This window comes from Myxocyprinus asiaticus, chromosome 12 (assembly GCF_019703515.2).
Source record: "Myxocyprinus asiaticus isolate MX2 ecotype Aquarium Trade chromosome 12, UBuf_Myxa_2, whole genome shotgun sequence".
Classification (NCBI taxonomy): domain Eukaryota; kingdom Metazoa; phylum Chordata; class Actinopteri; order Cypriniformes; family Catostomidae; genus Myxocyprinus; species Myxocyprinus asiaticus.
In genome coordinates, this window is record NC_059355.1 from 6781072 (window position 1) to 6805926 (window position 24855).

General features: G+C 39.2%; 1 protein-coding gene across 2 annotated transcripts; it reads left to right on the forward strand.

Annotated features, from left to right (window-relative positions):
• Positions 1-5141: 5141 nt before the first annotated feature.
• LOC127449078 (interleukin enhancer-binding factor 3-like) lies at positions 5142-24421 on the forward strand. Of its 2 annotated transcripts, none has more exons than XM_051712225.1 (19): positions 5142-5255; positions 5699-5870; positions 6155-6272; positions 8585-8793; positions 9037-9202; positions 10420-10567; positions 11546-11637; positions 11989-12084; positions 12933-13044; positions 13130-13227; positions 14571-14670; positions 15164-15244; positions 18435-18622; positions 19250-19396; positions 19518-19643; positions 19986-20129; positions 20228-20318; positions 23178-23516; positions 23622-24421. In XM_051712225.1, the coding sequence occupies exons 2-19, from the start codon at positions 5716-5718 to the stop codon at positions 23759-23761; spliced, it is 2550 nt and encodes an 849-aa protein (XP_051568185.1). In that variant the 5' UTR covers positions 5142-5255; positions 5699-5715; the 3' UTR covers positions 23762-24421. The 2 variants fall into 2 exon arrangements, with proteins under 2 accessions (XP_051568185.1, XP_051568186.1); XM_051712226.1 differs by having other exon boundaries at positions 8588-8793.
• The last annotated feature ends 434 nt before the right edge of the window (positions 24422-24855 follow it).

A 24855-nucleotide genomic window follows, 5' to 3' on the forward strand; every position in this document is an offset into this window, starting at 1 on the left:
GATACGAATGGCATGACGTAATACTATCAAGTAAGATTTTGTTTTGTGACAAAGATATTAAAGATATTTCTTATCATAGACCTAGGCTACACATTGTCCTGGATTTCACTCAGTTACCATTTTTTGGGACAGCCAAATGTAATAGTAATAGCACTGCTCCACGAGTCCAACTAATTACCTGTCATTTCTTGACACTGCTTCAGTTCCTGCTCCGTTTTAATCCCACTAGGTTCTGTCTGGCGGTATTGATTGCCCACCCCTGACTTTGGAGCTGGCTAATCATTGTGAAGATTTTGGGGTGGCACCTGGGATGGCCAATGGAGCGAACCTTCAGAAGGCACGTATTTAAAGGAGCAATATGTAATATAGATACTGTACTAAAGCATAAAATTATCATAATGTTATCAGAGATTTAGGAAACTAAATTGAAATACTGGCTTCTCCGAAAACAATGTTACAGCCAGTATATTCTACTTTGAAATGTCCGTTCCGGGCCGGAATTTCTGTTTGTGTTTTGGCCTGTGTGATTTCTCTCTCTCCCCCCACCCCACTGCCCATTTCCCATTTCCCAATAGTGTTTCGACACCCCGGGTTGCCAGATGTGAAACAAATTAGCGGGCAAACACAGCACGCTGCAGCCATGGAAGCCAGCAATACATCTAGCTAATTTGACATGAGCTGGTTTGTAATTTGCACACAGTAGAAACACTGCAAACATGTATACATTAGATGATCAACTTACAGTGTAAGGCTCGTCGCTTGCCATTGTCAGTTTGCTCGTTCCTGTTGCGTGTCCTCAACCTGGCAACCCGCGTGAGCTTCGGGAGGAGGGGGAGGGGGAGACAACTCTCTCCTTTATTTTGAATTTGGACTGCAGTACCCATTTTAAACGCTTGATGTCAATGTTACATATTGCTCCTTTAAAGGTCATTGAAGTACGCATATACATTTTAAAAAATTAAATCACTTATACTCTCTTCATTTCAAATAAGCTATAGTTTTTGTAATGCAAAAATAAAACAAAAAGATTAATTAAAAACGAAGAGCTGCATCAATGCCATATTTTGTTTTAAATATTATTATTTTTTTCCTCTTGTCATCTATGGCAAGGCGGGCCAAATCAAAGGTCATCACGGGCCAACTTTGGCCCGCAGGCCCTAGTTTGGGCACCTCTGGGGCCAGTTGCACCAGCTAGACGTAAAAAAGTTGGGCACAAGCCCTACGCTTAGCTATGTCCAGCCTTGTGATAAATATTTACACCTGCTGCACCATCTAAAACTACGACGTCAGCGTCCGCTGACACATTCTGCCGCAGTGATAGTTGCCACGCCAGTCACGTTGCTATGGTTACAAACTTTAATTTACTGTCGAATAAATTAAAAATGATTTCAGACACCAGTCATGAAGGTAACATTGCCTCTTAAAATAGTAGGCTAATAAGAAGTAATAAACCTTTTTCCACTGGGTGTACGGAGTAACCTACACAAATTTATGAAGCAAGTTTTATTTGAATGAAGTTGCATCTGTTGCAGAGAATTCCAAGCCGCCTTTAGCACCGCGGACAGCTCCGAAAAACAGGGCAACTGTATCTGCATGAAAGACAAGAGATCCGGATCTCCAATCTGTGTTACTGGAGAAAGAAATTATGAGAGTGGAGATGTAGAAGTTAAGCGTGGAAAAGTAGAAGCTTGAGCTCGAGAAATGGAAACTTGCCTTAGAAATCCAGCTATTACAGAGAAGGGCCAGCTACACAATCGAGAATTACTGTATTTTTATGAACATATAAATCATCCCATACACCCAATTAATCTAAATAAATATACTGTAAATCCCTGAATAAACACAATTAAATCAATAAATAATTAATTCTAACAATTCAGCCCTGCTAAAACGAAATCTTTCAATGAGATCTCTATCTCCATATTTATCCAGAGGATTGGTGCAGTCTCATTATTCTTTCACGCCTGAAAGCCCGCTGATCATATAGCCTGTATATTAGTCGCGCCATTGTATCAATGTTTTTATTGTCACTGCAACGACTTTTCACTATACACCTACCTTTGATTAGGTGTAAGATTTAGTCTCAGATGTAGCACTATGCCTATCAAATCCCTTTATTGTCACTCAACCATATACACAATTGCAACAGTGGGTGAAAGTCTTGGGTGCAGTTCTGAGCAACGTAGCAGTCACGACAGTGATGAGACATATACAAATTTACAGTAAACATCAGATTTACACAACACAATTTACATATCTAATGTACACATAATTACACACAACACAATATACAAATAATAATATACAATATACAGCATACAATACACTCAATATAGAACACACATACACAATAAAAATAGAATAGTATATATACAATAAAAATAGTATATATAAAATATACAGTAGGTTGTATTGTGCTGTATTGACATTCAGGCTGTCGGCTGATAGTTGCCAGTGTGTTGTTAAGAGACAATATAATTTATGACAGTCCAGTGTAAGATTAATAAAGTGCAGTGCTGATGTATTTTGATCGTGAGAGATCAAGAGTTCAAAAGTCTGATTGCTTGGGGGAAGAAACTGTCATGGAGTCGGCTGGTGCGGGTCCTGATGATGCGATACCACCTGCCTGATGGTAGCAGTAAGAGCAGCCCATGGCTCGGGTGGCTGGAGTCTCTGATGATCCTCCGAGCATTTTTTCACTCACCGCCTGGTATATATGTCCTGGAGGGAGGGAAGCTCACCTCAGTTCGCAATACCCTTTGCAGGGCTTTGCGATTGAGGGCACTGCTGTTGCTGTACCAGGCAGTGATGCAGCCAGTCAGGATGCTCTCTACAGTGCTGGTGTAGAACCGTGTGAGGATGTGGTGGTTCATTCCAAACTTCCTCAGCCATCTCAGGAAGAAGAGGCGCTGGTGAGCCTTCTTTACAACAGCCTCAGTGTGGACGGACCATGTGAGTTCCTCAGTGATATGGACACCGAGGTACTTGAAGCTGCTGACTCTCTCCACTGGTGCTCCATTGATGGTGATGGGGCTGTGTTCTCTGTCTTTTCTCCTGAAGTCAACCACAAGCTCCTTTGTCTTGCTGACGTTGAGGGAGAGGTTGTGCTCCTGACACCAGCGTGTCACAGTGTGCACCACCTCTCTGTAGGCTGTTTCATCATTGTCAGTGATCAGACCTACCACCGTCGTATCATCAGCAAACTTAATGATGGCATTGGAGCTATGTATTGCCACACAGTCGTGTGTGTATAAGGAATACAAGAGTGGGCTGAGAACACAGCCCTGTGGGGCTCCAGTGTTGTGGGTCAGTGATGAGGAGATGTTGCTGCCCATTCTAACCACCTGGCGTCTGCTTGACAGGAAGTCCAGGATCCAGCTGCACAGCGAACTGTTTAAGCCCAGAGCCTGGAGTTTCTCATCAAGCTTGGAGAGCACTATAGTGTTGAATGCTGAGCTGTAGTCTACAAACAGCATTCTCACATATGTGTTCCTTTTTTCCAGGTGGGAGAGTGTAGATGAGCAGTGTGTAGTGTAGATGCAATGGCATCATCATTGGAGCAATTGTTGCGATATGCAAACTGCAGTGAGTCCAGTGAGGTGGGCAGCACAGAGCAGATTTAATCTCTGATTAGTCTCTCAAAGCATTTACTGATGATGGGGATCAGAGCAACAGGACGCCAGTCATTTAAGCAAGTGATTTTGGATTGCTTTGGTACAGGCACATAATAGTGGATGTTTTAAAGCATGTGGGGACCACAGACAAAGAGAGGGAAAGGTTGAAAATGTCCATAAAAACACCTGCCAGTTGGTTCGTGCACGCTCTGATGACGCGGCCCGGAATGCCGTCTGGACCCGCAGCTTTATGGATATTCACCCGTTGGAAGGATCGAGTAACATCCGCTACAGAGATGGAGAGTGAACTAACCTCTGTAGCTTCGGCCACGAGAGCTCTCTCCGCAAGGGCGGAGAAACGAGTATAAAAAGTATTTAGCTCATCTGGGAGAGAGGCAGCGATATTCACGGCAGAGTTTTTATCCCCTTTGAAGTCTGTGATGATATTAATTCCCTACCACATGCTTCTAGAGTCAGTGGTGTTGAGCTGTCCTTCAATCTTGTACCTGTACTGGCGTTTGGCTGCTCTGATAGTTTTGCGGAGGGCATAACTGGCTTGTTTATGCTCCTCCGCGTTCCCAGAATTAAAAGCGGAGGTCTGCGCATTAAGTGCCACACGAACATCGCTATTAATCCATGGTTTCTGGTTAGGGTAGATCCATATTGTTTTGGTCGGTACAACATCCTCTATGCAGTTCCTGATGAAACACGTTTCGCTATCAGCGTATACATCGATGTCGTCATCAGAGGCGGACAGGAACATCTCCCAGTCCACATATCAAAACAGTCTTGTAGCATAGAGTCTGATTGGTCCGACCAGCACTGGATCGTTCTGAGGGCGGATGCTTCCTGTTTCAGTTTCTGCCTGTAAGTGGGCAGAAGCAGAACGGAAGAGTGGTCCGATTTGCCAAATGGTGGGCAGGGGAGGGATTTGTAGCCATCCCAGATGGGAGAGTAGCAATGGTCCAAAACCCGGTCCACTCATGTGTTGAAACTGATGTGTTGGTAGTATTTCGGTGCTACTGACTTGAAGTTGGCTTTGTTAAAGTCCCCGGTCACAATGAACGTGGCCTCAGGGTGTGCGGTTTCCTGCTTGCTTATACTCCCATACAGTTCCTTGAGTGCCCGGTCTGTGTCGGCTTGTGGCAGGATGTACACAGCAGTGATAATGACCACTGTGATTTCCCTCGGTAGTCAGAATGGTCGACACAGAATCATGAGAAATTCCAGATCAGGAGAGCAGAAAGACTTGATAGAATATAAACATACACTAGCCTAGATGGTGCAACAGGTATAAATTCTACGAAAGGCTTAAGACGCATTTTACGTCCAGCCTAACCTTACAACCGGGTGTACGTCCAGCTGGTGCAACTGGCCCCAGGTCTATTCAAATACCTGCCGAAAGCAGCCTCAGATATTCAGTGCAACTGTACCTTTAAAAAATACAGCCAATGAAAATAAGTGGGAGGTCCTAAATACCACCCACCATTTTTTAAGGTGGAACGGTTGTTTCGGCTAATAAGGAGCTGGATTCAGCCTCGTCTAGGCGAGGTCATATATTACTGCACATGCGCTGTGTGGTCAGTGCGCGGCCCGGAAGTGGATCGTTTGTGCTTTCATTGACTGACTAAAGCAAGAACGGTAAGTAAAACAAACAGTTTAACTTTAAACATAAATACTTAACTGCACTCGCGATATTAAAGTTACATTGATTATACTCAGTGTATAAGGTTTCAGCTGCACAGTAGTGGCTGTGTGGGTAAATACAAACGATTGTTTTCCAGCATAAGTTTAGCAGGTGGCTTGTCCGCACGCGTGCTAATGCGGTTTTCTCATATCGAGTGTACAATAGGTTCTTTGTTATAAACAGATGTCTTATTAGTTTTATTTGTAGTGTTGAAGTTGCAGTTTTCCCTAAAAATGACAGCTAGGAACGCTTATCTTTTTAAAAACACAAAAGGCAAGCATTGAGCTTAAAGTACTGATTTATCAATACTGTAACGGTTAAAACTCGATGCATGCTGTCGTGAAGTTGTCTATTTGAACGGATTATTAACTATGTACGTTGTGGGACTTGTTTGCAGGTCATTTTGTAAAGATTATGGCTCAAATGAGGAATTTTCCGAGGCGGAGGGAAGGGCCTCTTCCACCTCGACCACCACCCGCTTGGGACGAGCACAAGGCCTATGAGGAGTTGCTGTACTGGGATAATCTCATTCAGGAGGGTGTTCGAATTCACCCTCACGACTTCGAACGGTAAGAAACCGGTTTCATTCTTGCACTATAATATCTCATAACCCCAAAAGTGGTTCGCTGATTTGCAGTCCTGAAAAAGTGATGGAAAGTAAAAACATGTGTAAAAGTCATTGAAACCAAAATAGTAATTTAAATGTTTTGATTGTGCTTGACACTAAAATTAGCTTTCATTGGCTAGAAATGGTTTTCATGAATGACTGAAAAAGTCATGGACATAAATTGATCAAATTGTTTGTGGAAACTCATAAAGGGTGCAAATGAAACTACTCTTGCACAATTTGCAGATATGAAGAGCTGCGTTATTGGTATGACTGCTTGTGTTATGAGGAAGATCTCAGGCAGTACAACGATTACATCGCTGAGTACAGAAAGTGGGAAGAAGTGCATTTGCATCCAGGAGAGGTAAGTCACCAATATTGCTGTTATTGTTGGTTGTGTTTTAGAAACATACACAGGGTTTCCTTGTGTCCTGGAAAATCTAGAATTTTGCAATGCCGTTTTCCAGTCATGGAAAATGAGAAAAACATTTAAATGTCCTGGAAATACTTATTAGTCCTGGAAAATATTTTAATATAATGAAACTGTTAGATTGTGTCACTGACAATGTTTTTGTTACTTTTGTATGCTTTGTATTGATATAGTGCAAATACTTTTTCGTTCCAACATTGCTGTAGTGTATACAAAAACATTCAAGTTTTGAGATGATGATGACGACGGTCGGACCATTGTTTTTTTTTTTTATGAATTCACACTGAGGTGGTAGTGTGGTGATGCAGCCTTGACACCTCAGTTTGTTAATTAGTTTAAAAAAATTAAACTGAGTCTGCTTATACCGCCATTACCACATGTATGGCCTTATGATATCCGCAATGCGGAAAACATGGATGGAATCTCTGAATCCAGTCACGAAAATTGCATTAGCTATAAAGTGTGGAATGTCATGGAATTTTAATTATTTGGGACGAAATTTAATATTTGAATGCACAATCAAATAAAAATCTCAATATGTCCAAGTGTGATTCAACCGCAAAATGCTGCAATTTAATAAAATAAACATATAATCTGCATGTGCTGCGTGCTTCAAAATGAATGTGTGAAGCCCGCTGCTAGTACGCTGAATAAAACCTCTCATGAGCATCTTGCGTGCTCTGGATGTGTGAAGTAGATGACAGTGAGCAGGGCATTCGAAGTATGCAGCACATACAGACTATATATTTATTTTTATGAAATTATAGTTTTTTGGGGTTTAATAATCACACTTCGCCATGTAGCAAACTGTTTACCCAGAGGTCAGAAACGACCGTCAAAAACACACAGAAATGCCAAAATAAAAGCTTGATTTAAATCGACACGTGAAATAGGAAAAAATATAATATTTCATGCAATTAAATAATTATACTAAATCAATATCTCACAACCATGTTCTGTTGTGCAGCACCTAATTTTACAAAAATATCTCCAGTGTTGTTTCAGATTGTGCTGTGAGTAGAAAAGCACTTTGAGTAAATTAATGCAATGTCATGTTGAAACATTGAATTAATTAAAATAATTATATTTTAATTTAAAGTTTTAACAAGTTAAATTGGTTAGACACCACTTCGATAATTAAATATAATGAAACTGTTGAATACGGAATAACAAAAATAACCCTCTAATAACCACAATTTTAATGACCTCTTGTGTGTTTATTACAACCGCATGGCGCATAAAATATCCTGAAAAAAATTGTTCCTTGAAAAGACTGGGAACCCTGATACAATTTATTGGAAATTGGCTGGAAATTGTTTTCTCCCTTTAAGTTCCATTTACCAAAACTCACTCAAGGTTTTTTGTTTTGCAGACATAATTACTTTGTGTAATTTTAGATAAGAATTTAAAAGGGATAGTTCACCCAAAAATGAAAATTATCTCATACTCACCCTCAAAAAATTTAGCTTTTTAGAAGATTTCAGCTCTGTAAGTCCATACAATGCAAGTGAATGGTGGCCAGAACTTTGACGGTCCAAAAGCACACAAAGGCATTTTAAGTTATCCATAAGACTTCAGTGGTTTAATCCATGTCTTCAGAAGTGATATGGTAGGTGTTGGTGAGAAACAGATTAATATTTAAGTCCTTTTTTACTAAAAATCTCCCCCTTTGACCATCAGTAGGTGGCGATATGCACAAAGAATGCAGATCGCCAAAAACACTAGAATGTGTAAGTGGAGATTTATAGTAAAAAAGGACTTAAATATTAATCTGTTTCTCACCCACGCCTATCATAGCACTTCTGAAGAAATGGAGTTAACCACCGGAGTCGTATGGATTACTTTTGTGCTGCCTTAATGTACTTTTTGGAGCTTCAAAGTTTTGGTCACCATGCACGTGCATTGTATGGACCTACAGAGCTGAAATATTCTTCTAAAAATATTTGTTCTGCAGAAGAAAATCATAGACATCTGATATGGCACGAGGGTGAGTAAATTTCATTTTTGTGTTAACTATCCATTTAACAGTAGAATCCTAATCGACAATACAATTTTATTCAACGTGTCTTGCTGTTTGTCTGGGCAAAGATCCACATGGTCACCCTTGTTAGTTCATAGACTTTAACAAGTTTTCCTGACTACTAGTAGACCTGTTAGTGCCATTGATTGCAGAGAATAACAGGAGACTATGGGAAGTAGAAAGGGAACATTTTGACTCTTTTCTTTTATTCTACTTCTGTTAACAGCAGCATCACCCAATGAAGCCACCACCCCAGCGCACGTTTGTGTATGAGGATCGCTACATCAGGGCCAAGCATTCAACTGTGTACCCATCAGCAGAACAGCTGGATGCGGTGCAGAACATGGTGTCTCACATGGAGCATGGCCTGAAAGCTGTCTCTGACTGGCTGAAGGAAAAAGAGAGTGATGCTACTGGTGCTTCTGCGACTGCAAGGTGTGTCTGCCTGTCTACTGTTTAGAGGCTTTATAAAAGAGACTCCTTTAATTTGTTAATTTTTCACTATAAGCCACTACATCACAAATTTTTATGTTTGAGCAATTGCACACGCTAACTTAAGACTTAATCAGTGTGCATCTCACAACACCTGCCTCAGTACTACAAATATAGGTGGCTTCATACTAGAGAACTATCTGAAATACAGACTCCTGCTCATGGTCCATGCTTTCTCCTGTGCAGTAATTCGGCTCTGAGTAAACTGCATGGGGTTTTGAGAGTGGGCCTGGTGGCAAAAGGACTCCTGCTGAAAGACGATATGGAGCTAGAGTTGGTCCTTCTCTCCAGAGACATGCCCACCAGTTCTCTGCTCAGGCTGATCTCTGGAAAACTCTCGGAGTTCATAAAGGTTGTGTATATGTCACACATGTGTATCTGGGTCCAATTTTGGGCTGGACGATGTAATCGTGATGATTTTGCTGATGACGTGAAATTAAGCAATATTGTGAATATCGTGATTTTAATATGCATTTTATTTGACCATTAAGTTCCATAAAGAGTGCATCAGTAGACTAATTTCACAGTCCATCGTGGCTGCACACTAATCAAAATAACATCAAAATGGCAATGTGTTATGTGATTGTTAAACTGCAAAAGGCTGCGATTTAAGACGGATAATCGTGGTCTGTGTGTGCTTCAGAATAAACCAGAGACGAGCTGTTCTGTGCACAAGAGGGGGTCAGTGGGCTTGTTTTTTGCACATATAGAGCAGTTCACATGCATTGTGAAAGAAAAGTGTTGCATGTTCAAACATTCGCACAATTTCAAACATCAGTAGCCACTGCAAGTTATTAAACACATCTACAAATGTGGTACAATATAACAGAAAAGGAGAAGATGAGTGTTCCACCAGATTGGGAACATTTGTAAACTACACACAACACCTTTAGTGTCATAATAAAAGCTACAGATGAAGGTGAAGTGTCAAAATAAAAGCTCCAGGTGATGGAATAAATGTATTACTATATATAAAACAAATCTAATACTTAAAATAGTAATAATTCAGTAATTATAATGGTAATTCAGTATTAAATTGCAATAATAAAATTGGGTCCTGCAGTAAAAAGTTTTAATATGCTGTATTCAACCGGGTTCCAAAAAAATGCTTTGATAATGGGTTTAGCACACCTTGTTCATTCACCAAAATGTTTTAGTAAAAAATAAGATGGCAAATGTTTTTTTTATTTTTTATTAAGCTACTGTGTATCATAGTATATAAAATATAAATCTAAAAGTGTATATCGATATAAATGTCATTTTCCCTTGTGTTCATGTAGTGAAAATCTGTGGGGGAAAAATGTCTTTAATATTTTTAAATAGAATGTTATTCTATTCCATGAAAATATTGAATCTGCTTTGCTACAATGGCTGTTGGGATGAAATGACTGTTCCTCTGAAATGGCTCAGAAGTTATAATTTTTTATTCAGAGCAAATATAATTATCTAGATATGCTGTATATTGAATATTGTCAGTAGGCTGAAATATATAGAGAGAGAATTTTTGAAGCCATATTGCCCAGCCCTAGTTACCAATAGTTTCTTCTAACTTTCTTCCTCTCATCAAAGGACGTTACTGAAGACAAATATGTCATCACACCATCTATCCAAGAAGCTGCTATTATTGTTACGAGCACAAAGGAGCCTCTTCTGAAACTGACCATCCGTCTGACCTCACCCCTGGTCAGGGAGCAGGTTGAAAAAGAGGCAGCTGGAGGTTTGAAATCAAGCTTTTCATTTATGGACCAAAAAAAGCTTTGAAGTACCATCGAAGGAGTGACCATTTGCAGTCAAGCTGCACTAAAGTTTGATGTCATGAGGATTAGTGGGGATTCCATCTGGCCCAAATATTGGGTGCTTTCAATATTTTAAAAATATTTTTTTTTCGCTCTTGTTCAGCGTTTCATTGAAAATAACTTTTAAATCTCCGAACACATTCAAGCGATTCAAAGGGTTTGCATTGCAGCAAAAATGAATTCAATTTAATATGTATATGTTGTTGTTTTTTTTTTATGATGCTTAATTTACAGTATTTTTATATTTTCCATATTCTACTATAGTTGAGAGATCAGAAACTCTAGATCCTTCATCGATCTGGTAATGCAAAAGCTATTTTCATTTGTAGAGACTTCAGGAATTGCAGCTTTTCATCAGTTCCATTCCAGTAACATCCATTTTTGAAAAGTAATCTGTTCACATCTTGAACAGATGCCTATGTATTTTGCTGCAGTATTTACCCTGTTAACAAGTGAGTGCATTTAAATCAAAGAATTGCTATTGTTGCCTGTGGTTGCAAATTTACTTTCTCAACCAAACCTTCTAGTTTGTCAATTTTTAGGGGCGCTGGACTTTTGACCAACTGGAAACTCTCTGTCTTGGAAGGGGGGGATGTAGTTTACCCAAAGAGGTTGAGGGTGTAGTTTCTAAATTTAGCAAGAAACTTGCAATCTACTCTGACAGAAAACATGTCTCATTGTTCTAAAGATGAGATCTGTAATCTGCCAGAACTACTTTTTTATAGATGCACATGAACAGTAAATGATAATTTGCCGAGTTAAATTACCTCCAAAACAAACAGTTCCCCCTTCTCCTCTTGCCTGTGGGCATGTGAACACTGCATGTCTACCCCCTGCCCAGATGACAGAACCCCCCTTGGTCAAACTGTACCTTGTCTTCTTACTCCATTCGTCACTAGAACCGTGCGCGGAAAGCTCTCCGCAGGACGCTCTGGACAGGCAGAAATGCCTGGCTGCTCTGGCGTCTCTCCGCCAGGCCAAGTGGTTCCAGGTTTGCATCCCGTCTTTAATTTTCTTAAATTTCCCGTCTTTAAGTCGACTTGTAACTTAATCTGACCTTTGACCTGGGGAACATGCTTGTATTTAGACCTTGATCTCTTCTGAAAAATGCTTTTAAGAGTGTTTGAATGTAGAAACGTCTATAAATGCACCTGTTTCCGTTTAGATCAAATATGTTAGATGCATGTTACCCAGGTTGCAATTTATTCGTCATGGTCAGAAGCTATAATTTGGCCAGATTGTAATCTGTTTAATGCAAAACATCCTCTAAGAGTTTCTAGTAGTTCTTTGTCAAGATGCATTTGATGGTGTTAACGGGATTGCTGTTTGTTGAAATTAACAGGCTAAAGTTTCCAGACTTGAGTCGTGTGTACTCGTGATTCGGATCTTGCGGGACTTGTGTAACCGTGTTTCAACCTGGGCCCCCCTCAAAGGCTGGGTAAGTCAATCACATACTGCAAATATATCTGAAATCATATGTCTATAAAGTATTAAAAATTCCTTCTTTTGAAGGATAAATTCAAACATTTCATTTTCTGAGAACGTTTCTTTCAGTGATGGACCGTTAAATTAGCCAGGCAGATAAACTGGCCGATATTTGGTCACTTTGGGAAGCTTTTTTACTGTTCTAACAAAAAAATTTTTTATTGAACATGGATTGGATCTTTTAAGGTTTAGTAATCTCGCAAGGCCATATTGCGTTTTCAATCTTAATTCAATTAATCATGCAGTGTTAATGGATATTATACCTCTCAGTTAAGTCTAAATTAAAGTCTGCAGGTTTCAAAGCATTTTGGATGGTTTCCCCTCATCATGTAGCCTATAGCTAAGTGCCGCTTTCACAACTGTCACATCCGTTTATGGCAGTTTTTCCACATTAATGTGAGAATGTGAGAATAAATATTTGTAAATGTTCTTAGGAATGCCAACCACTCTACATATTGTGGCTATTAGTATTTCTGGATTGTGCAATTAAATTCACAGTTTTTACAATGTTTGTTACTAAATAATTGTAAATAAACTATCAGTTTTTCATACCTGCGTTTTCATGATTATAACCATTATGCTAATGGTTTTAATTTGGTCAATAATTGCCTGATAAATATCGCCAGCCGATACATCAGTGAATCCATAGTTTGCAGTCAATTTTGGGTAAATATTTAGTCAAATAATTGCCATTTAAATTTTTTGCAACTTTGTGTATGTCTCTATTGCTGTAGGCATTGGCCATTTAGGAAGCATGTTTAATTCGACCTTAAACATTAGCAGTCCATTATTTGTTTTCAGATTCTTGAACTGCTCTGTCAGAGAGCCATTTCAACCAGTGAGAGGGTGCTGGGACCTGGAGAGGCATTCCGGAGAGTTCTGGAGTGTCTTGCGTCAGGGATACTATTGGAGGGTAAAGCCATTGCCTGTGTTTTTGTGAGTGTCTCAGCATACTTTAATGTGTTTTGTGTGATCCGAGAATGATTTTTCTTTTACAGACGGTCCAGGCGTTTCTGACCCCTGTGAGCGAGAGAGCTCCGATGCTGCCACCCATCTTACCCAGCAACAGCGAGAAGACATTACCCAGAGTGCACAGGTTCATTGCAATCCAATATTAAAACTTTACTTTGGAGTATTCTGGTCTAGACTTTGTGCAGATGAAGACAGCCAAAGGAATATTTCATGTTCTTTTAATAGAACACAAAAGGAGAATTTGGAGAATTTTTAATGCCCAACACCAGTTCATGGCGAGTACAAAACATCATGAGCAGACTCTGTTGCAGCTCTCAAATCTTATTCTCCACATATTCAAACTGGTACAACATGGACAGTTGTGACACAATTCTGACTGCAAACCTGTGATGCACCGTTTTAGCCGAAGGAACAAGTTACGTTTGAGTACTGTATGATTAAATAATAATAAATATAGCACACAAACTGTAGTAAGAGAAGTTAGTTTGTCTGTTTATTCAACTAAAGCTTTGAAGGCTTTATTTGTAGTTGGCTTGCATAATGTGTACTTTGTTCAGAATATTGGAGAAACAACATTTGGTGCCTATATTTGATTAGGTGCATCAATTAAGGAATTTTATTGCTTTATCTCCATAAAATGTGTTATTTCTCCATAAAATAGCTTAATCACAAAAAGAACACAGCCTAAATAAATGTGTATGAGCAAAATTTCTCATTCTCTTTACAGTGAATACAGCCGCATAGTGCACTATATAGGAAGTATGGAGTGATTTCAGACTGTTGTGAAGACAAATAACCAGTTTAAATCTGAATGCCTGTTGACTAAAGTTAACTATGATTTGTCAATGACATGTGGCAGCTGCAAAAAGATGAACATTCTCGTGAACACAAGCAAAGCCGCCTCGGTTCTGCCGTCTCCCCCGTGGAAAATGAATGGGGAACTTAACAGCCTTTATATGCTACGAATAGATAGGTTTAAAGTTGATGACCCTGCTTGATTTAAACATGGGACTTATCTGTCTGCATATGACATATTTAATTTGTAATTGTTGGTGCAATAAATGTTAACGTTACATGATATGCAAATCCATAACGCTTATTCCATGGTTTACCTACCATCTGTTTGTGTGTTTTTACATCAAGTCATTATTGCACTATGTTGTCCTTTTATTCATATCAGATCCATAATGCATGTACCATTAATATTACTTTTCTGTTTATATACGCAGCCAACATAAGACAAACCTCCTTGGTTGCCTGTCTAAGTTAAGAACGTTCAGTAAAAATGCGTAATTTTTTTTTCTGCATACTTTTGAAAAAATTTATGGATCGTTTTAAAAAATCGAATTGTGACCAAATGTCAGATTTCACAATGCATCATAGTCGTTAGGTCAATAATCTTAATCAAGTCGATGTCTGTCGGTGCAATTGTTTAAACGTTTTGATTCGTTTTCCTCTCACCCCTAGTTTGCCTTGAGACTGTCAGCATTTGGGCAGCTTTACAAAGTGCTTGGAATGGACCGCCTCACTTCCAAAGCCTATAGAATGCCCAGTGGGCAAATCACAGGTATGTGACAAGTGTACTCTGTTGTAGCATTTTTCTCCCATGAAGTCCACTTATAATGTTAGTGAAGGTTTTTTGCATCCAAAATATTTGTGATTTACCTGACTATTTTCCACCCTCACTCTGACTCTTAAAGAGGCTGTCTTTGTTCTATTGTACCTTTTAAGCCTAACCATTTTGCATATGACAGCAACTGCTGTAGTTTACAATGGCATTTGCCAGGTTGCTGCAAACCCTAACCTAAGCATTGGTATGTAAATGTGGGCAGTCATATATTAATGTGCTTCTGATTCTCAAGTCCTTGATCATTTCTGAATGACCCATTTTGTAGCTCACTTCCCATTAATATTCTGGGTGGACTGGGAAGTGTGTGAATGTTGTGAAATTAATATCCATTTTTTCTGTAATGTCCAATATAGCTTTCACTTTTTAATTGGCATGTTAATAATGAATTTGGTCATGCTAAGTGTACTACTTCTATTTACATAAATTGCAGTGCCTGGTCCCCCAGTAAAGAGACCAAGGGAATCTTATGAAGCAGGAGATTCTGATATGAGGCTGAAGTTTCCAAGGAAAGGTATGTATCGCTTTCTCAGCATCCTAATATTTTACCCTTGTGTTCTGTGCTATCATTTTAATTTTTCTTAATAATGAAGCTGTCATACAGTTGCAGTTAATTGTATGTGAACCCTTTCGCTTTACCTGGATTTCTGCGCAAACTGGTCAAAAATCTGATCTTCAACTAAGTCACAGCTATAGACAAACACAGTCTGCTTAAACGAATAACACACAATAACTGGTTGACCCTCCTGTGGCAGTAGCAACCTCCACCAAACGTTTCCTGTAATTGTGGATCAGACCTTCAAGGATCAGGCAGGTCCATTTTCGTCCCATTGATTGGACTCCAGGATAGCTGACTCCTGACTCCAGTTAGCTCTCGGAGAAGTCATTAGCCTGTGGATTCACATACCTTTTCTACACTGCACTGTGAATGTTTACACGGTGTGTTAAATAAAGACATGAACATTTATCATTATTTGTGTTAAAGCAGTGAGTTTATATATTATTTTGACTTTGTTGAAGATCAGATCAAATTTTATGACCCATTTATGCAGAAATCCAGGTAAAGGGGTCACATGCTGTTTCCTGTAACTGTTTTTGGTGCATTCTGCAAATACAGTACATGTTGGTGTCCTTTTATTCTTTTTAGGCGGACAAAGGGACAAGTTTCAGTAATTGTATGCCAACATTATTTTAGTTTAATTTTATAAATTGTGTATTTAGTTTTGATGTAAACTATGAAATCCAAAATCAGAGTTTAGCATGTTAACGCATACTAATTTTATTTAAAAAAATGTTGACATAAGTGTTTCATTCTGTTATGTCATACTTAAAAACTGTTTGAAACTGATCAGAGCTGCAGCTCTTTCACACATGTGCTAACACACACAAGTCCTTCTTGGAGCATGTTTATCAGTAAGTGTTAAAGACCCTTTTTATGGGTAATTTATTTATAAATCAAACCCAATCATTTGCAAAGTCATTTGGAATTGTAATTGTCAGTACTAATCGTCATCTAAGGCCAACCACCAATATGTGAATCCAAGCGAAACGCCGTAATTTATAGAAAAGTGTGCACCAGCGGAGCACTTTGTGCAGTCCAGCGGCATCTCTTAAGTGTGGGAAAAATTGTTAAAATATTTCAATATTGCAGGTTTAAGTTGTGTTCGTGTTTCCAGTGTGTTGTGATGCAGTTTGAGAAATTCATTTATTTTTTCCTTCAAGTAAGATGAGTAAAAGGCACTGTTGCATAAATTTGAGTGCCATCCGCACAAATTGCCGAATCACACAGGCCTTTCATTTTTTTGGAACTAAATGCATTGTGTTAATGGCGGGAAAATTATGCAGTTAATTGCAATTAAATATTTTAATCGATTTTACAGCCCTAATTTAGACAAATTTTGGCTGAAGGCTTGCATAAATTGCAAACCTCATAGAAAATGTGTTGTAAATAAAACAGGTAATATACTTAGTTTGGCCTCCCTGAGCTAGATGATCAACATTTCCTAAAAGTTAAGGACCTCCTTTCACTGACAATTTGTTGTAAAAGAAAAAAATACTTTTCAGCCCTATTTTGTACAATGATCTTGAAAAACACCATCTAATGTACTGTTTAAGTTTGAAAATGATTTCATGCACACTTGTTCATATCTGAATAATTACAGACTAATAGAGCTGTTCAGGTTGTAGTCCAAAACCTGTAAGAGAATTAGCATTTTCGAGCCATGGGTTCCCTCAGGCAGTTTTTGGATGGTAAACATTACTTAAAGATACTTGGATGTTTTGCTCTACAACATATAAATGACAGTCATACCCCAAATGTAAATTTTGTTTTTTAAAAAAGTACAGTGCAAACAAGTTGCTAAGTAAGAACTGCTAGGGTTTTCTGTTTCGTCAGGCACATTCTAGCAACTTAATAGCAGAATTTTTTTATCACAGTGGCTTAAATTCAAGTAGAACAACTTGTCCACATATCTTAGAAATGTTTAGAACAGACATTATTTTACTTATAAATTAAAAAAGGCCATTATAAAAACCCATAGGAAATTCCCGAGATAACCCATGGTGAATTAGCCTTCCGGGTTAGCCTGCAAATTGACATCATGGCAGTGGGGCCTGGGTAGCTCAGTGATAAAAGACGCTGGCTACCACCCCTGGAGTTCGCTAGTTCGAATCCCAGGGCATGCTGAGTGACTCCAGCCAGGTCTCCTAAGCAACCAAATTGGCCCGGTTGCTAGGGAGGGTAGAGTCACATGGGGTAACCTCCTCGTGTTCGCTCTAATGTGGTTCGTTCTCAGTGGGGCGTGTGGTGAGATGAGCGTGGATGCCATGGTGGATGGCGTGAAGCCTCCACACGCGCTATGTCTCCATGGCAACGCGCTCAACAAGCCACGTGATAAGATGCGCGGGTTGGCGGTCTCGGACACTGAGGCAGCTGGGATTCGTCCTCCACCACCCGGATTGAGGCGAATTACTACGCAACCAAAATTGACGTCATGGCGAGACAGCTCTATTGTTGATTTATTTCCCCTGATATTGAAATTGAGATTAATTTTGATTAAAAGAATTTCCATTAAAATACTTATTTGTCTGGGGTTTCTGCATGCCATACTGCCTATGTTTGCTACACATCCAAAATGAGAAGATCGGTTTCTGAATGATTGCCATTTTATACATAAATCAAGACAGTGGCTAAATGGTCAAGTTCTTATTAGCTCTCTATTAGTGGCATGAAAAAGAAAACTGTAATTTTAAATGAACAAAATTATACATAGAAATCAAGCAACAGACATGTCTGATTATTTAAAGGGACAGTTCACCCAAAAATGAAAATTCTCTCATTTACTCACCCTCACACCATCCCAGATGTGTTTGACTTTCTTTCTGTTGCTGGAGTCCTATGGATTACTTTTATGTTTACTTTGATTTTTGGAGCGACAAAGGTCTGGGATGGCATGAGGGTGAGTAAATGATGAGAGAATTTTCATTTTTGGGTGAACTATTCCTTTAATGCTCCAGTGCTGTAATAAACATATTGTAAAAGGAATTTTTTGCACAACCGAAGTAAACCTCAGTGGAAAGCTGTAATTGGCACTTTTCACGATTAATTAATCATGGCAGTAGCTGTTATTGTAATCCCTATTCGATTAATTGTGCAGCCATACTTGATATGTTCTTTGGACCATAATACCTGTTTCCTCCTGCAGAAAAGACCGAGCCGGCAAACGCCCTTATGAAGTTGAACCAGCTGCGACCAGGGACACTCTACAAGCTGTCGTCACAGACCGGGCCTGAACATGAACCTCAATTCACCATGGCTGTCGAGGTGGATGGGAAAACGTATGAGGCTACAGGCCCCTCCAAACGCAGCGCCAAGCTTCATGTAGCCCAGAAAGTGAGTCACCTGATACAGTATCTAGTTTATAGCTAGCCTATATTCAGACCCCAACATACAATTCTCATATAGCCAGGTTTTTGACTATCAGCATAAATTCTGGCCCATATTGCAGCTGATTCTGTGCAAAAACCATCTACTTTAAGAGAGCATCTGACATGTAAAGGAACCAACCACTTTTTTTTATTTTTTTATTTACATGGAAATTCTGAAATCGGTCATTACTCTTAAAAACAAAGAGGAATATATATACAGTGCTCAAGAATATCTCAAATGCCAAGTATCCCAAGTGAATTTCTGAAGATATATCAAAGATTCAGTCCCATGAATCTTGCAACGTTTGTCAAATCCAGAGACTACTGCTACCTCATAGGGCTCATTAGGCCCACTGCAGGTACTGAAGCCCGTGTAACTACAGTAATGGTAATTGCGTTGGCCAATTGTGTTCTGCTCAGAGCGAACCAAAATGAAAAACATTTGTTTTTTTTTGTCCTTGGTTGTTACTGTTAAATGCTGAAGAGATCGGTTTGGTGTTTGTGCTGATATGTATGAAATTAATAACTTCGTGTTATACAGGGAATTTGTATACATTTCAAATCTTTTCTATGCCATGTCCACAACACACAGGTTCTGCAGGCACTTGGTGTGCCCATGTCAGAGATCAAGACTACTGATGAAAATAAGAACCAGGCTGCAGGTGTAGCTGCGGCCCCAGTGGTGAGTGCCACTTCAGTTAATCAAGCCACGCCCACTGGATCTGAAGATGGTGCTGAGGTAAGTGTCCAACCCTGATCCACCTTGAACCAGTGAACAGCTTTTGGGTTTTATGCTTTTGTTCACTTCAAAGAGTTTGGTTTGGCAAGATTGATTCCATTTTCATTATACTACTTTGCAGGGTGGGCCCATCCTTACCAAACATGGCAAAAATCCCATCATGGAGCTTAATGAGAAGCGGCGAAGCCTGAAATATGAGCTTGTCTCCGTCAAGGGACGCTTTAACGACAAGACCTTCACTATTGAGGTTGGATATGTTGACTAAAACCAGTGCAATTCTAGCATTTCTTTATGTAGATGGCACATTTGTGTGCTCTACAACCTACTTTCAGCCAGGGCTTGTTCTGTCATGGAAAATGTGGAAATTGCAGGGAAATTTGCAATTGTGGTTTCCAGGCTTGGGGACAAGTCTTAATAATATTATTAAAATAATATATATATATTTTTATTTCTACTTTTGAGATTCAAAATACATTTAGTTACCTATATTGTTTCCATAAAATATCCTCACCTTTGCTCTATGTCTTCAGCTTGAACATTTTAGTAAGATGCAATCTGATTTGCAAGTTGATTGTTTTCCCTCTTTCAGGTAGAGGTTGATGGACAGAAATTCCAAGGCTCTGGATCAAATAAGAAATTAGCCAAAGCCAATGCAGCCCTTGCAGCTTTAGAACGACTCTTTCCAGAGGGTTCTCCTGCAGACCCACTCAAGAAAAAGCGATTTCCTGCTATGGTAAAGGCAACATTCAGCCTGCATCCTCTCATATCCACTACTTTTTCGAATGTTGTTGGATCCTTTGCCTATGTAAGAAAAACTTTTTTCCCCTTCAGGGTTATGGCATGGGTGGTGTATACAATGCAGGTAGAGGAAGAGGTCGCGGTAGAGGCAGAGGATTCAACAACACTGGCTCAAAGTTTGCAGGTACAACTCAGTTTCTAGAAAGGTCTGATTCCGTATGAGTTGTAATTTCCATGTTTAGAGTATCTCCTGTAGCATGAAGTTTCAATATGCACAATCACTGTGCTCAAATTATAAGGATGGGACAGTATTGCCATTATAGAGTGACTTGTTATACATCAGGGGATACATTTTGAAAATGGAATATATTGATCAGAACATCTGTAATTGTGCAGCACGATATTATTTGAAAGCTGGTTGACATGCTAATGATTCGCCTTAGTGAACTGTTTCCTATGCATGAAGCACTTTGGTGTGTGACTCTTGCGCGGAACCAGGCTTTAGTAGCGGTGCTCAGATATTCAAACCATGGTGCATGGGGAGCTTATTTAGCTTCCTGATTGCAAGATTTAAATATTTGCTTTGGCGGCCCAAAATTTAGCTTGTACAGCCGTTGAAATTTTTCCAATCTTGAAAATTGTAATGCTGTTTCTTAGCTTATAAAATGTATTGATTAATGGGGTTTTACAATCATGCAAAACCTGGAAATATCAGGGTTAACGACAATAGGTATTGTTAACCAAAAGCCTTTTATTATATAATGTATATATGTGTATGTATGTATACACTACCGGTCAAAAGTTTTGAAACACTCTTTATTCAAATGTTTTTTTTTTTTCACATTTTAGAATAATAGTAAAGTCATCAAAACTATGGAATAACATAAATGGAAATATGGGAATTATGTTGTGACTAAACAAAATCCAAAATAAATCAAAACTGTTATATTTTAGCATCTTCAAAGTAGCCACCCTTTGCCTACAATTTGCAGACATGTACTCTTTGCAGACAACTTCTTGAGGTATCACCCTGGGATGCTTTTTAAACAGTATTGAAGGAGTTCCCATCTATGTTGGGCACTTATTGGCTGATTTTCTTTATTATTTGGTCCAAGTCATCAATTTCAAAAACTTTATTTATTTTTTTTATTACATTTTAGTTTTATAATGAAATAAATAAATATGTTGGCACAATTATATTTTTGTCTACAAAACTTATTTCAAACATTTAAGCATACACCTTCAGATCAAAAGATTTTTAAGATCATGAGAAACATTTCAGTCAAGTGTTTCAAAACTTTTGACCGGTAGTGTATATGTGTGTGTATATACAGTTGTGCTCAAAAGTTTGCATACCCTTGGAGAATTGGTAATATATGTACCATTTTTAAAGAAAACATGAGTGAGCAGGCAGGAGTGAGGAAACATTTCTTTTATTTCTTATGGGATTCATATTCAACTGTAGGTTATAACAGAATGGCACAATCATAAAACAAAACATGGCAACAAAGAAAAAAATTAAATGACCCCTGTTCAAAAGTCTGCATACCCTTAGTTCTTAATACTGTGTATTGCCCCCTTTAGCATCAATGACAGCATGCAGTCTTTTGTAATAGTTGTCTATGAGGCCCCAAATTCTTGCAGGTGGTATAGCTGCCCGTTCGTCTTGGCCAAATGCCTCCAGGTCATGTAAAGTCTTTGGTCATCTTGCATGAACCGCATGTTTGAGATCTCCCCAGAGTGGCTCGATGATATTAAGGTCAAGAGACTGTGATGACCACTCCAGAACCTTCACCTTTTTCTGCTGTAACCACTGGAGGGTCAACTTGGCCTTGTGCTTAGGGTCATTGTTGTGCTGGAAAGTCCAAGAGCGTCCCATGTGCAGCTTTCGTGCAGAAGAATGCAAATTGTCTGCCAGTATTTTCTGATAAGATGCTGCATTCATCTTGCCATCAATTTTCACAAGATTCCCCATGCCTTTAGAGCTCACACACCCCCAAAACATCAGTGAGCCACCAACATGCTTCACAGTGGGGATGGTATTCTTTTCACTATAGGCCTTGTTGACCCCTCTCCAAACATAGCGCTTATGGTTGTGACCATAAAGCTCTATTTTGGTCTCGTCGCTCCAAATTACAGTGTGCCAGAAGCTGTGAGGCGTGTCAAGGTGTTGTCGGGCATATTGTAACTGGACTTTTTTTGTGGCATCGGCACAGTAAAGGCTTCTTTCTGGCAACTCGACCATGCAGCTCATTTTTGTTCAAATATCGTCATATTGTGCTCCTTGAAACAACCACACCGTCTTTTTCCAGAGCAGCCTGTATTTCTCCTGAGGTTACCTGTGGGTTTTTCTTTGTATCACGAACAATTCTTCTGGCAGTTGTGACTGAAATCTTTCTTGGTCTACCTGACCTTGGCTTGGTATCAAGAGATCCCCGAATTTTCCACTTCTTAATAAGTGATTGAACAGCACTGACTGGCATTTTCAAGGCTTTGGATATCTTTTTCTATCCTTTTCCATCTTTATAAAGTTCCATTACCTTGTTACACAGGTCTTTTTACAGTTCTTTTCTGCTCCCCATGGCTCAGTATCTAGCCTGCTCAGTGCATCCACGTGAGAGCTAACATACTCATTGACTATTTATACACAGACACTAATTGCAATTTAAAAAGCCACAGGTGTGGGAAATTAACACTTTAATTGCCATTTAAACCTGTGTGTGTCACCTTGTGTGTCTATAACAAGGCCAAACATTCAAGGGTATGTAAACTTTTGATCAGGGCCATTTGGGTGATTTCTGTTATCATTATGATTTAAAAAGGAGCCAAACAACTATGTGATGATAAATGGCTTCATATGATCACTGTCCTTAAATAAAAGACCACCATACGATCAGTCATATTTTCAAAATCAATGCCAAAATTTCACAATGTCTGCCAGGGTATGCAAACTTTTGAGCACAACTGTATATATATGTATGTATATGTATAATATAGCTATTTAATCTAGATGTCTAATTATGTTTTAAATTATTCTCACTAGGGTCTACCACTAGTGCTGGAGTTGCCCTAACCCCAACTGTTACCACCTCCAGCACACCAATGAACACCCAGCCGGACCTGTCTGCAAACGCAGCCACCTACCAAGCTGTCCCTCCTCCAATGACCGGCTATTATAATCAGTACAGCCAGTCCTTTTCACAGTTCAAGAAACCCAATAATGTGGGCCAGGGCCAGAACCAAAACCAGAGCAAAAACTCAAATCAAGCTCCTCTTGTAGGACCAGACTATGGCTATGGATATCAAGGTGCTGGCATGGGTATGGGGCCACCTGGTGTGCCAGGACCACCTGGTGTGGGGCCGACTGATTTCAATTATGCCGGTGAGTGTGTCAGTTGAATGGCTCACAGTACAGGAATATTTGTAATGCTGACCTGCCATGTAATTGATTGTCAATGGTTTCTTTTAAACTCCGTTTCCTATACAGCATACTATGGACCACCTGGCACAGCAACGTTTGGACCACCCGGTACCACACCCCAGAGCTATGGCTTCACCCAGAGCGCCTACCCCAACCTGGGTGGTTACAGCAGTGGAGCCAATAACACAGACTACACCTACAGATAAACATGCCATGTTTGGTCTCCCTTATCGGGGATGTACAGATGCTTATTCAAACAATTGGAAAATCCTTTCTGTGATTCTAAAGCCAGTGTCCTCTGAGTTTAAGCATTCACTCACTAAAGCTTTTGAGATTTTATACTGTGTGTTATTTTTGACATTTGAACTGAGCCTCAGCTCAACAGAGTAAGCGTAATTTTGATTCACCGTTAGTTTCAGGAAATAATACATCTGGATGGTGGACATTGCTTTCTGTCTGTGCCGAAATGGTTGGTGTAAGTCAAGTGAAAGTTTTTAATCTGGTCTCATAATTAAGTTTTTCCCCCCAAGGTATATTTATGATTGATCTCTTATTTTCGGCTTATCTTATTTTTGCAGCTGTTTTCTTTTTTTCTTTTTTTTTTTTTTTTTAGACTGAATGTGGACAAAAGATTGAAATACAGTTTTTTGATGTTTATTCCTCTGAAACCACTTCATAAGCTATTCCTTTGGTTGAAGCTGTAAGAGGTTTGCGTTACTTGATGTTTAATCTCAGTACGGTCTTATGTAGGATGTAACTATTCACTGTTCAATAGGCAAAGTACAGAACATTTATGTTCCTGGATCAAGTGGATGTTGTATGTCATATCTTTGACCTGTGCAGAAATAAACTTTTTTTTTTTTTTAGTTGTTTTCTTGATTGATTGACAAAATTGTGTGTAATAACCTCATAGACAGCAAACACAGAATGTTCCCCTAACATTTGCTTATGTTAATGTTCCTATTTGGTTTAATTTCAGGTTTTATATCTTTCAGAGTTCTCTAATGGTTAGTTTTAGGTTTATTTTCAATCGCGTTTTTCATATCTAATTTTTTTGTGGTGCATCAACTGAGCCCATTCACATACAAGAAAGGAAAACCGTTTAAGGCGTTTACATGATCACAAACATTGTCAGCTTAAGCATAATCGGTGTTAGAATGTGCAACATGCCCGTGTGTCCAAGGCCGTGTGTCCACCAAAGCCTTTTTTCCTGAGGCCAGCGTACTTTTTTTCAATTGTTTGCAGTGGGAGCGCCATGAATTTAAAAAAGCCAGCAGTGTGACGAGACGCTTGTCACTGT

Bases quoted from the DNA above. Each gene is read 5' to 3' on its own strand.
- LOC127449078 (XM_051712225.1), top strand. From the start codon at position 5,716: ATGGCTCAAATGAGGAATTTTCCGAGGCGGAGGGAAGGGCCTCTTCCA. The intron at 9,203-10,419 runs GTTGTGTATATG...CTCTCATCAAAG, and splicing joins AACTCTCGGAGTTCATAAAG to GACGTTACTGAAGACAAATA. The intron at 11,638-11,988 runs GTTTGCATCCCG...TGAAATTAACAG, and splicing joins GCCAGGCCAAGTGGTTCCAG to GCTAAAGTTTCCAGACTTGA.